A 12,387-nucleotide genomic window follows, 5' to 3' on the forward strand; every position below is an offset into this window, starting at 1 on the left:
GATGTCCAGAAGCTCTTTTCGGTCATAAGAGACGGTAGCAGCAACATTATGTACAAAACAAGATGCGAACAACGTGAAAAAACAAACAAAATAGCATGATTGGTTAAGAGCCGATAAGACGGCAGCCCTCCCCTCCGGTGCCATCACTACTACATCACCCCTCCGGTGCCATCACTACTACATCACCCCTCCGGTGCCATCACTACTACATCACCCCTCCGGTGCCATCACTACTACATCACCCCTCCGGTGCCATCACTACTACATCACCCCCCCCCCTTTTTGTTTTTACACTGCTGCTCGCTGTTTATTGTCTATGCATAGTTACTTTACCCCTACCTACATGTACAAATTACACTTTTTATACATTTTTTACTGTAGTTTATTTAGTAAATATTTTCTTAACTCTATTTCTTGAACTGCATTGTTGGTTAAGGGCTTGTAAGTCAGCATTTCACAGTAAGGTCTGTTGTATTTGGCCGATTCTCATCGACGGGGCTGTAGTGGAGCAGGTTGAGAGCTTCAAGTTCCTTGGTGTCCATATCGCCAACCAACTAACATGGTCCAAGCACACCATGACCGTCGCGAAGCGGGCACAACAAAACCTATTCCCCCTCAGGAGACTGAAAATATTTGGCATGGGTCCTCAGATCCTCAAAAGGTTCTACAGCTGCACCATTGCATCACTGCCTGGTATGGCAACTGCTTGGCCTCCGACCGCACGGCACTGCAGAGAGTCGGGCGAACGGCCCAGTACATCACAGGGGCCAAGCTTTCTGCCATCCAGGACCTCTATACCAGGCAGTGTCAGAGGAAGGCCCTAAAAATTGTCAGACTCCAGCCACCCTAGTCATAGACTGTTCTCCCTGCTACCACACGGCAAGCGGTACCGGAGCGCCAAGTCTAGGTCCAAGAGGCTTCTAAACAGCTTCTACCCCCAAGCCATAAGACTCCTGAACATCTAGTCAAATGTCTACCCAGACTATTCACATTGCCACCCCCCCTCTCCACACCACACTACCTCAACTAACCGGTGCCCCTGCACATTGACTGTGTACCGGCACCCCCCTGTATATATTGCTATTTTTTATTACTGCTCTTTAATTGGGGCGGCAGGGTAGCCTAGTGGTTAGAGCGTTAGACTAGTAACTGGAAGGTTGCAACTTCAAACCCCCGAACTGACAAGGTACAAATCTGTCATTCTGCCCCTGAACAGGCAGTTAACCCACTGTTCCTAGGCCATCATTGAAAATAAGAATTTGTTCTTAACTGACTTGCCTAGTTGAATAAAATAAAAAAATTACTTGTTACTTTTTTTTAATCTCTTATTCTTATCCATATATATTCTTTTAACTGCACTGTTGTTTAGGGGCTCGTAAAGTAAGCATTTCACTGTAAGGTCTACACCTGTTGTATTCAGCGGATGTGACTAATAACATTTTATTTGATGTGACAAACAAAATTTGATTTGTATTTGTGTTGACACTTAACCTGTTCAGACGGCCAAAGTAATCCTTGCAACACTTAGCAGTAAGGACATTCTCTCCCCAAAAACAGACACAAACAAGCCTAAATTCCAGCTGTATTTAGTATGCAGTGCATAGTCAGCCCACTAACGGCAATCCTTGGCCCCATTCAAGGAGGGTGAGAGAAGAGGAGGAGAGGCGGGGAGCATTGTTAACTGTCCTCCATCGCATGATGGACCCCTGATTCATTCCGGCTGGGCAGGAAGGAATGCCTAATGAGGCAGCTATCTTCCTGCCTGTATAGAATCCCTCAACTCTGACAGAACACAGATACTGAATGTACACAAACAAGAACCTCTACATTATAACACACATTTGTTTTACTATCCTTGTGGGGACCAAACAATTGATTGCCATTCAAAATCCTATTTTCCTCTAACTCCTAAACCTAACCTCTAAGCCTAAAATTGCCTTTTTCCTTGTGGGGACCTGGCGAAATATCCCCACTTGTCTGAATTGTTCTTATTTTAATATCCTTGTGAGGACTTCTGTTTTTGGTAAAACCAAAAACACACACTGTGCTGTAGGCATCAGATATGTCAAAGGAATGTTCATCTTGTCTGCCTGACCAAAATGCTGAGGACTGGGTCAGTTTATGCCAGGTCCTATGGGGGGAGGATATTGACTGTAATAATAACCCTAATGGTTGGCTTCAGCGGTATTGGCTTGGAAGACATCACAGTGAAGCAGTGTGGGTAATGACTTGGGCCAATCAGAGCCCTGACACAGTGGAATGGTGTGGGTAATGACTGGGGCCAATCAGAGCCCTGACACAGTGGAGTGGTGTGGGTAATGACTAGGGCCAATCAGAGCCCTGACACAGTGGAGAATGTAAAATCAGAAAGTGCCTTAGGTACTCTCCTCTGCTCTGGGCCAACTCAAGACACCTTAGCACTATACCGTACTGTACCTATCGGATGCTACTCTCCTCTGTTCTGGGCAAACTCCAGCCACTGTAGTGCTATACCGTACTGTACCTATCTGATGTTACTCTCCTCTGTTCTGGGCCAACTCCAGCCATTGTAGCGCTATACCGTACTATACCCACTCTCTACAGGGAACACTGCTGGTTTCACTGGGCTGGCCTCTGCTCTCTACAGGGAACACTGCTGGTTTCACTGGGATGGCCTCTGCTCTCTACAGGGAACACTGCTGGTTTCACTGGGCTGGCCTCTGCTCTCTACAGGGAACACTGCTGGTTTCACTGGGCTAGCCTCTACAGGGAACACTGCTGGTTTCACTGGGCTGGCCTCTACAGGGAACACTGCTGGTTTCACTGGGCTGGCCTCTACAGGGAACACTGCTGGTTTCACTGGGCTGGCCTCTGCTCTCTACAGGGAACACTGCTGGTTTCACTGGGCTGGCCTCTGCTCTCTACAGGGAACACTGCTAGTTTCACTGGGCTGACCTCTGCTCTCTACAGGGAACACTGCTGGTTTCACTGGGCTGGCCTCTACAGGGAACACTGCTGGTTTCACTGGGCTGGTCCCTGCTCTCTACAGGGAACACTGCTGGTTTCACTGGGCTGGGCTCTGCTCTCTACAAGGAACACTGCTGGTTTCACTGGGCTGGCTTTGCAGCTAGGGTGGTTTACTGGGAATCTTAACTCATTACCACACTTTAAAGAGACCCAACCAGAACAGAAAACATCTGGCTTGTGACTGTCTGGCTCCCGTTCAAACACAATGACTGTGGGTGATTAATTCATTTCGTTTTTTTTGAAAGGTCCCCCAACATGCCCCCAGATCAGATCCCTCAGAAGGGTCCCCAACATGGCCCCAGATCAGATCCCTCAGAAGGGTCCCCAACGTGGCCCCAGATCAGATCCCTCAGAAGGGTGCCCAACGTGGCCCCAGATCAGATCCCTCAGAAGGGTCTCCCAACGTGGCTCCAGATCAGATCCCTCAGAAGGGTCCCCCAACATGGCCCCAGATCAGATCCCTCAGAAGGGTCCCCCAACATGGCCCCAGATCAGATCCCTCAGAAGGGTTTTTGTTGGAGAGAATATGAAGCAAATAATCCTGCGGTAATTCTGTTGTCAAGGAGATGACCGTTATTTGCGCTAATGACTTGGTGGGGTAATGTGGTGGGAGGATTGGGGAGTGGATGAAACGTTTGGTTAACTGAGACCACTACTTGCTCACTGTGTCAGACCTTTATTTAGGTATGCATTTGATTATCCAGACATTTCATTGGAACAGAATACATCTCCATTTGAAGTGTCTTTCTGTGCTACTAAAAATGAAGCAGTTATACTGTTGAGTTACTGTTGGTGACTCCAGGTTACTTAATGCCTGAATGTGTTCTAATGTTCTCTGGCATGCCATGGGGTTCTATGTCTGGATACCAGACTATAAAGAGCTATAAAGAGATAAGTGTTGTTTTTGAACCAAACTCTTATGTTCAGTGCTTAGGGGCATAGACACATGTTAAGTGTGGATACTTGTTTGTACAGGGCTGTTCGGATGAGATATGTATATATTTGTGAGACAGTTAGAGGCTATGTGATTTTAGTGTTTGTAGTTCATTGTATAAAGGGCAATAATGCATTTTGTTATGATATTTTGTTATGGTGTTTGATAAGCCCAAGAGAACGGTTGCACAATAATATTGACAATATTAAAGTGGTGGAGATGGTTACTAGATTGGTGTGCGGAGGGCACACTGCTGACAGCCCTCTTGACGGGAGTTGGGGCAGGAAGGACACGCTTCCGTAACTCTTAGATGGTTGGGTTGGATACGTGGGTGACTTGATTGTAAAATGTCCAGGATCAACCCCATATAGATTAACCATGGTGCACCTTGATCAACTCTGTGGTTGCAAATGGTCTGCATTACTTTACTATGGTCTTTAATGGTCCACTGTTTTGGTTTACTGTTCTGGTAAGCACTGTTGTGGTCTATGGTCTTCTATTCTGGTCCATGATATGCTACAGTACTCCACTAAGAGCAGCTGTGGTACCCTGTGGTCATGAACGGTCTGGTATGGTGCATTGTGGTGAACTGTGTCTCAGTGTGGTCTACCTTGAATGCCCGTGTCACTAAAGGGACTCCCACTCACCTGCGTCTTGGCTCTCATGAAGGGAGCACTGACGTTGCAGGTCTTCTCATGCCTTTGTCTGTCCTCACTTCGACACTCTATCTTGATATCAGAGTTGTCCTGAGATGGAAACAGAGATAAAACACACTCAGAGACAATCTCCTATATAAGACAAGCCTGAATTCCCTCAGGAATAATTATATTCTATATGGCTAGAACAGGTGCAGTAGTACTCCATACTGTATTTGAGGAAAGCTTGTTCTTCAATAGACAGACTGTACTAGTCTAAAGGTGACTGGCCAAATCATCTTCACACTGACTTCTGTGAGCAGTCAACCAAGCACTGTTTCTTTGACTCTGCGCTACTGGTGTACTGGTGTCTGCGCTACTGGTGTACTGGTGTCTGCAGTACTGGTGTCTGCAGTACTGGTGTCTGCAGTACTGGTGTCTGCAGTACTGGTGTACTGGTGTCTGCAGTACTGGTGTACTGGTGTCTGCAGTACTGGTGTACTGGTGTCTGCAGTACTGGTGTACTGGTGTCTGCAGTACTGGTGTCTGCAGCACTGGTATACTAGTGTCTGCAGCACTGGTATACTAGTGTCTGCAGTACTGGTATACTGGTGTCTGCGGTACTGGTATACTGGTGTCTGCAGTACTGGTATACTGGTGTCTGCAGTACTGGTATACTGGTGTCTGCAGTACTGGTATACTGGTGTCTGCAGTACTGGTGTCTGCAGTACTGGTATACTGGTGTCTGCTGTACTGGTGTTTGTGGTACTGGTGTCTCCGGTACTGGTATACTGGTGTCTGCGGTACTGGTATACTGGTGTCTGCGGTACTGGTATACTGGTGTCTGCAGTACTGGTGTAATGTTGTCTGCTGTACTGGTGTCTGCTGTACTGGTATACTGGTGTCTGCAGTACTGGTGTCTGTGGTACTGGTATACTGGTGTCTGCGGTACTGGTATACTGGTGTCTGAGGTACTGGTATACTGGTGTCTGCGGTACTGGTATACTGGTGTCTGCGGTACTGGTATACTGGTGTCTGCGGTACTGGTATACTGGTGTACTGGTGTCTGCGGTACTGGTATACTGGTGTCTGCGGTACTGGTATACTGGTGTCTGCGGTACTGGTATACTGGTGTCTGCGGTACTGGTATACTGGTGTCTGCGGTACTGGTATACTGGTGTCTGCGGTACTGGTATACTGGTGTCTGCGGTACTGGTATACTGGTGTCTGTGGTACTGGTGTACTGGTGTCTGCGGTACTGGTATACTGGTGTCTGCAGTACTGGTATCTGCAGTACTGGTGTACTGGTGTCTGCAGTACTGGTATACTGGTGTCTGCGGTACTGGTATACTGGTGTCTGCGGTACTGGTGTCTGCGGTACTGGTATACTGGTGTCTGCGGTACTGGTATACTGATGTCTGCGGTACTGGTATACTGGAGTCTGCGGTACTGGTATACTGGTGTCTGCGGTACTGGTATACTGGTGTACTGGTGTCTGCAGTACTGGTATACTGGTGTCTGCAGTACTGGTATCTGCAGTACTGGTGTCTGCAGTACTGGTATACTGGTGTCTGCGGTACTGGTATACTGGTGTCTGCGGTACTGGTATACTGGTGTCTGCGGTACTGGTATACTGGTGTCTGCGGTACTGGTATACTGGTGTCTGCGGTACTGGTATACTGGTGTCTGCGGTACTGGTATACTGGTGTCTGCGGTACTGGTATACTGGTGTCTGCGGTACTGGTATACTGGTGTCTGCGGTACTGGTATACTGGTGTCTGCGGTACTGGTATACTGGTGTCTGTGGTACTGGTGTACTGGTGTCTGCGGTACTGGTATACTGGTGTCTGCAGTACTGGTATCTGCAGTACTGGTGTACTGGTGTCTGCAGTACTGGTATACTGGTGTCTGCGGTACTGGTATACTGGTGTCTGCGGTACTGGTGTCTGCGGTACTGGTATACTGGTGTCTGCGGTACTGGTATACTGATGTCTGCGGTACTGGTATACTGGAGTCTGCGGTACTGGTATACTGGTGTCTGCGGTACTGGTATACTGGTGTACTGGTGTCTGCAGTACTGGTATACTGGTGTCTGCAGTACTGGTATCTGCAGTACTGGTGTCTGCAGTACTGGTATACTGGTGTCTGCGGTACTGGTATACTGGTGTCTGCGGTACTGGTATACTGGTGTCTGCGGTACTGGTATACTGGTGTCTGCGGTACTGGTATACTGGTGTCTGCGGTACTGGTATACTGGTGTCTGCGGTACTGGTATACTGGTGTCTGCAGTACTGGTATACTGGTGTCTGCGGTACTGGTATACTGGTGTCTGCGGTACTGGTATACTTGTGTCTGCGGTACTGGTGTACTGGTGTCTGCAGTACTGGTATACTGGTGTCTGCAGTACTGGTATCTGCAGTACTGGTGTACTGGTGTCTGCAGTACTGGTATACTGGTGTCTGCGGTACTGGTATACTGGTGTCTGCGGTACTGGTATACTGGTGTCTGCGGTACTGGTATACTGGTGTCTGCGGTACTGGTGTCTGCGGTACTGGTATACTGGTGTCTGTGGTACTGGTATACTGGTGTCTGCGGTACTGGTGTCTGCGGTACTGGTATACTGGTGTCTGCGGTACTGGTATACTGGTGTCTGCGGTACTGGTATACTGGTGTCTGCGGTACTGGTATACTGGTGTCTGCGGTACTGGTGTACTATAGTCTTTGGGTCCTGGAATAGTGGTCTTTAAAATCCAATGTACTGTCTACTGTGAATCATCACCTTGACTATGAGACTAGAGAATCGTAGGTTAGGAGTGTAGGTGATGTTGAGGCGGGCTCCATAGGCGTTTTCTCCTCTGTTCTCCAGACGAACGTCCACCACCATCCTCCTCCTCGATCCCTCCATCACTCGCTCTGACCCCTCCGCCCCTCCTTCGGACAGACGTCGACACATCGCACCCCTGGAGTGGACTGCATTCCCACAGAACTGCCTGTGGGGGGAGGGGGTAAATCAATCAATTCTGATCTGTGTGTGTGTGTGTGTGTGTGTGCGCATGCGCGCGCGCTCACCTCCAAGACAGCAGGTCAGTTGTACTCTGTAAGGACAGGCCTGGTATACAGCGGTCGTCCTCATCACAGCCATTCCAGAAGGGAAGCTAGTAGAGCGAGAGATACTCAGTTACAATCCATATCATAGTACGGCTATGCCAAGAGGTCTGGACCTTTATGGTACAGCGAGTACTCTGCTTGCCCTGCAAACCATAGTGTCACTGGTTCAAGCCCCTGGATGTTCCCCTTAATCGCTACAATACCACTCATAAAGCTGTAGACTAAGAGCTAAACAAGGAGACGACTGGTTAGTGGTCAGGTCAAGCAGTCATGTGACCCGCTCAAAGCGCTTCCTTTCTTCATCGCTTCCTTGAAGTGATCTCTGATTAGATATGATTGGACAGATGAACGGAAGGGTTCCAGCAAATGTTTTTGTTTTACCTGTCCAGACATTTCTAATCAGTGATTACATAAGAAGTGATGATGGTCAGTGGTCAGATGTGTGTATCTCACCTCAGTCCTGAAGGTGGTGGGCCAGGTGTCGTCCAGCGCAGGGCCCTGGTCGGGATCCTGCAGTGCCACTGCCACAGTGAACACGATGGGCCTCACGTAGTCCGTGGTCTCCTGGATCAACAACACGTGGGGAGGATCAGTGTTATTACAACTGTATGATAGGATAGAATAGGAAACATAATGATAGGATAGAATAGGAAACATAATGATAGGATAGAATACGAAACATTATAATGATAGGATAGGAAACGTTGTAATGTTAGGATAGGATAGGAAACGTTATAATGTTAAGATAGAATAGGAAACGTTATAATGTTAGGATAGAATAGGAAACGTTATAATGTTAGGATAGAATAGGAAACGTTATAATGATAGGATAGAATAGGAAACTTTATAATGATAGAATAGGAAACATAATGATAGGATAGAATAGGAAACATAATGATAGGATAGAATAGGAAACATTATAATGATAGGATAGAATAGGAAACATAATGATAGGATAGAATATGAAACTTTTTAATGATAGGATAGAAAATGAAACTTTATAATGATAGGATAGAATAGGAAACTTTATAATGATAGGATAGAATAGGAAACGTTATAATGATAGGATAGAATAGGAAACATAATGATAGGATAGAATAGGAAACGTTATAATGATAGGGTAGAATAGGAAATGTTATAATGATAGGATAGAATAGGAAACATAATGATAGGGTAGAATAGGAAATGTTATAATGATAGGGTAGAATAGGAAACATAGTGATAGGGTAGAATAGGAAATGTTATAATGATAGGGTAGAATAGGAAACATAATGATAGGGTAGAATAGGAAACATAATGATAGGGTAGAATAGGAAATGTTATAGTGATAGGGTAGAATAGGAAACATAATGATAGGGTAGAATAGGAAACATAATGATAGGGTAGAATAGGAAATGTTATAGTGATAGGGTAGAATAGGAAATGGTATAATGATAGGGTAGAATAGGAAACATAATGATAGGATAGAATAGGAAATGTTATAATGATAGGATAGAATAGGAAACATAATGATAGGGTAGAATAGGAAACATAATGATAGGATAGAATAGGAAACATAATGATAGGGTAGAATAGGAAACATAATGATAGGATAGAATAGGAAACATAATGATAGGGTAGAATAGGAAACATAATGATAGGATAGAATAGGAAACATAATGATAGGATAGAATAGGAAACATAATGATAGGATAGAATAGGAAACATAATGATAGGATAGAATAGGAAACATAATGATAGGATAGAATAGGAAACATAATGATAGGATAGAATAGGAAACATAATGATAGGATAGAATAGGAAACGTTACAATGATAGGATTAAACCAGTATTTAGATTGTCAGGACATTGAGGTTTCTGCATTATGAATTGACCATGTTACACCCCCCCCATTAACATTACATAGGGGAATATTTCAACATTGCTATGCTGAATGTCTGGATGTCTAGAATTATAATATTTACAATTATAAAAGTTGTCCCAATTATCTAAATACATGGCTCTGGATAATACCATCTCAAGTCTCTATCTTACCTTCTGATTGGCTGTATGTAAATGTAGTCATATTGCTTCCACCTATCCAATAATCTCAGATCTCCCGGATAGGTTAGAGTCTAGATGTTGATTTAGAATTCAGCAAGAGTTCAGTCAGTGCTCACCACGACATGGAAGTAGATGTGTTGACAGGTCTCCTCTCCAGAAAGCAGGGTCAGGTTTTGAAACAGCAGTTTATCAGGGTCGTCCATTATGGCTCTGGGGTTGAATCGGCGCTCCCCCATGGTGGTGTTGTAAGTGATAGCTAGAGAGATGAAGAAAGAGGGAGCATAAATGTTGGAAACATGTTCTATACATCAATACTTTATTTTCTATAAAGTCATGACCAGAAGCAGCACAGATTACATTACAAAAAAGAAACTTGGACAAAATACAAGAGCCACCGTCAAGGAACTGAAACAACGTCTCAGTCGAGGACATTTGAATGAGTGACTACTGCGGAGTTGAGAGAGTTGACTAGCCACCGTCAAGGAACTGAAACAACGTCACAGTCGAGGACATTTGAATGAGTGACTACTGCGGAGTTGAGAGAGTTGACTAGCCACCGTCAAGGAACTGAAACAACGTCTCAGTCGAGGACATTTGAATGAGTGACTACTGCGGAGTTGAGAGAGTTGACTAGCCACCGTCAAGGAACTGAAACAACGTCTCAGTCGAGGACATTTGAATGAGTGACTACTGCGGAGTTGAGAGAGTTGACTAGCCACCGTCAAGGAACTGAAACAACGTCACAGTCGAGGACATTTGAATGAGTGACTACTGCGGAGTTGAGAGAGTTGACTAGCCACCGTCAAGGAACTGAAACAACGTCTCAGTCGAGGACATTTGAATGAGTGACTACTGCGGAGTTGAGAGAGTTGACTAGACCTCTTGAGCCATATGGCTTTGGAAGTGATTCATTTCCAACCCACACTATTTAAGAGGCACGTTATTTATTACACTGCTTTAATAGCTTGGGGAAAATACCATAAAATGCAGAGCTCATGCACATTACCCTACTGAGCATGCCAACTGGAGAGTACACTGGTCTCCCATACCTCATACCTACTCTCTCCATTATACCATGGCATTGTTGAATGCTCCTTTCTGATTGGCTTGAAAGGCATTCTAGAGTGCATTATTTCCCTATAACGTATGGTATATTTTCACGGTAGAATTCAATGGCTATAGTTCATTCTTACATGTTCTATATTTGAGCTGCTTTTTAAAAGTTCAATTGAAAACATTGGCATTGTTGAATTCCATTTTCATAATGGCAAGCTAGAACTGATGGTTTGGTTAGCTAAACTAGCAAGTCTGATTGTTTGGTTACCACAGCAACTACTGTATCTATTAAAGTTGATAGCTACTTCAGTGGATGTTGAACACATGCTCTTTCCATTTCCATCAGATGCTCCTTAAAGTTGAAAGCGTGTTACCTTAAGCACATTTGTAGATATCTCTTTTCTCAAAGTTTAGTCTTCCTTGTACAGTTGACAACAACAGACTTGCAGCAGCAGCACATCTGACAGATGGTACTAGACCAGACATGATGATGAGGGGAAATCAAATCAATGTGTTCCCACTGTTCAGTTTCCCTTAAATGTCCAACCGTCCCGGCGGAGGACAAGATAACTTTCTGAGCCTTCTTCCTATTAGTTTGGCCCGTCTAACATATGTGACAAAGATGTTGGGAGGTTGTGAGGTTAAGCAGAAACATCTACGCCTCAATGCCTCCTTAGCCTGCCACCTTAGCCTGCCTCCTTAGCCTGCCTCCTATAGTCCCACACAAGGGGGAAAACCTGAGCCAACAGGCCTCAACCTTTAAAACAAATTGTGACCAGAGATACCTTGTGTCAGAGCACGGGTGGGTCACTGTCGGTGATTCAACACCTCAGAGCCACGGCAACCGAAACGGTCTCCAGGGAGATTCAGAAGTGTGGGGTAGCCATGTCGGGTTATCGGCAGCCTGACAACCATCAGCCTGATTATATTGCCACCATAGAAATTCAATGAGTAGAGTGGACAGAATGCATACTATTCGGAGGGCAATTTTACATACAGTATGCTAATTAACAGTCAGAGGCTAGGATGATCCAGCTCTCATATGCCATCAGATGCAGCAGATGGCATAGCATGTCCGTAACCGCTCTGTAGCCTGCAGCGTATGTGTTTGGCAGATAGAATGATATCCTAAACTGTCACTGATAGCGAGGAAACATTTTCCTGTGGCTCTGCTCCGGGGCAAGAAGCCATCACCCTTTCACTTAGTGAGCCAACAACAGAGCGGTCTGACTGACTCAACAACAACCAAGCAGAGACATTGAGCAATACACGTTTGGATCATGATTACAACTATGAGTCTCTGAACTGCATTACTTCTAGTGCTGACTTGATCCTTAGCCAATGTGTAGCAGGCTTGGAAAGGCTGAGCTTTGCTCTAAACATAGAACAGTCTTGGAAAGCTTTGCTCTAAACATAAAACAGTCTTGGAAAGGCTAAGCTTTGCTTCAAACAGAACAGTAGGAGATCAACAGTAAAGTTAATCAAGATGTCAGTTTTGCCTGAAAGACAATGAGGTCCTCTGCTGACTGTACAGTGAACGAACAACAGTGAATAAACTTGTTCCTGAATATAAACCAGGCTTTGTGGCTCCACTGGGGTATTACA

At 45.3% G+C, this 12,387-nt stretch overlaps 1 protein-coding gene across 1 annotated transcript in view; it reads right to left on the reverse strand.

The window, feature by feature from the left end:
• LOC109884125 (integrin alpha-11) overlaps positions 1–12,387 on the reverse strand; it is an 89,475-nt gene that overhangs the window by 7,653 nt on the left and 69,435 nt on the right. Inside the window, exons 16-20 of the mRNA XM_031812472.1 lie at positions 9,843–9,982; positions 8,137–8,247; positions 7,645–7,730; positions 7,355–7,565; positions 4,588–4,686 (exon numbers count right to left, since the gene is read on the reverse strand). Coding sequence (XP_031668332.1) covers positions 4,588–4,686; positions 7,355–7,565; positions 7,645–7,730; positions 8,137–8,247; positions 9,843–9,982 — 647 coding nt within the window. The remainder of the gene's footprint in view (positions 1–4,587; positions 4,687–7,354; positions 7,566–7,644; positions 7,731–8,136; positions 8,248–9,842; positions 9,983–12,387) is intronic.

Source organism: Oncorhynchus kisutch, unplaced genomic scaffold (assembly GCF_002021735.2).
Source record: "Oncorhynchus kisutch isolate 150728-3 unplaced genomic scaffold, Okis_V2 Okis03b-Okis08b_hom, whole genome shotgun sequence".
NCBI lineage: Eukaryota > Metazoa > Chordata > Actinopteri > Salmoniformes > Salmonidae > Oncorhynchus > Oncorhynchus kisutch.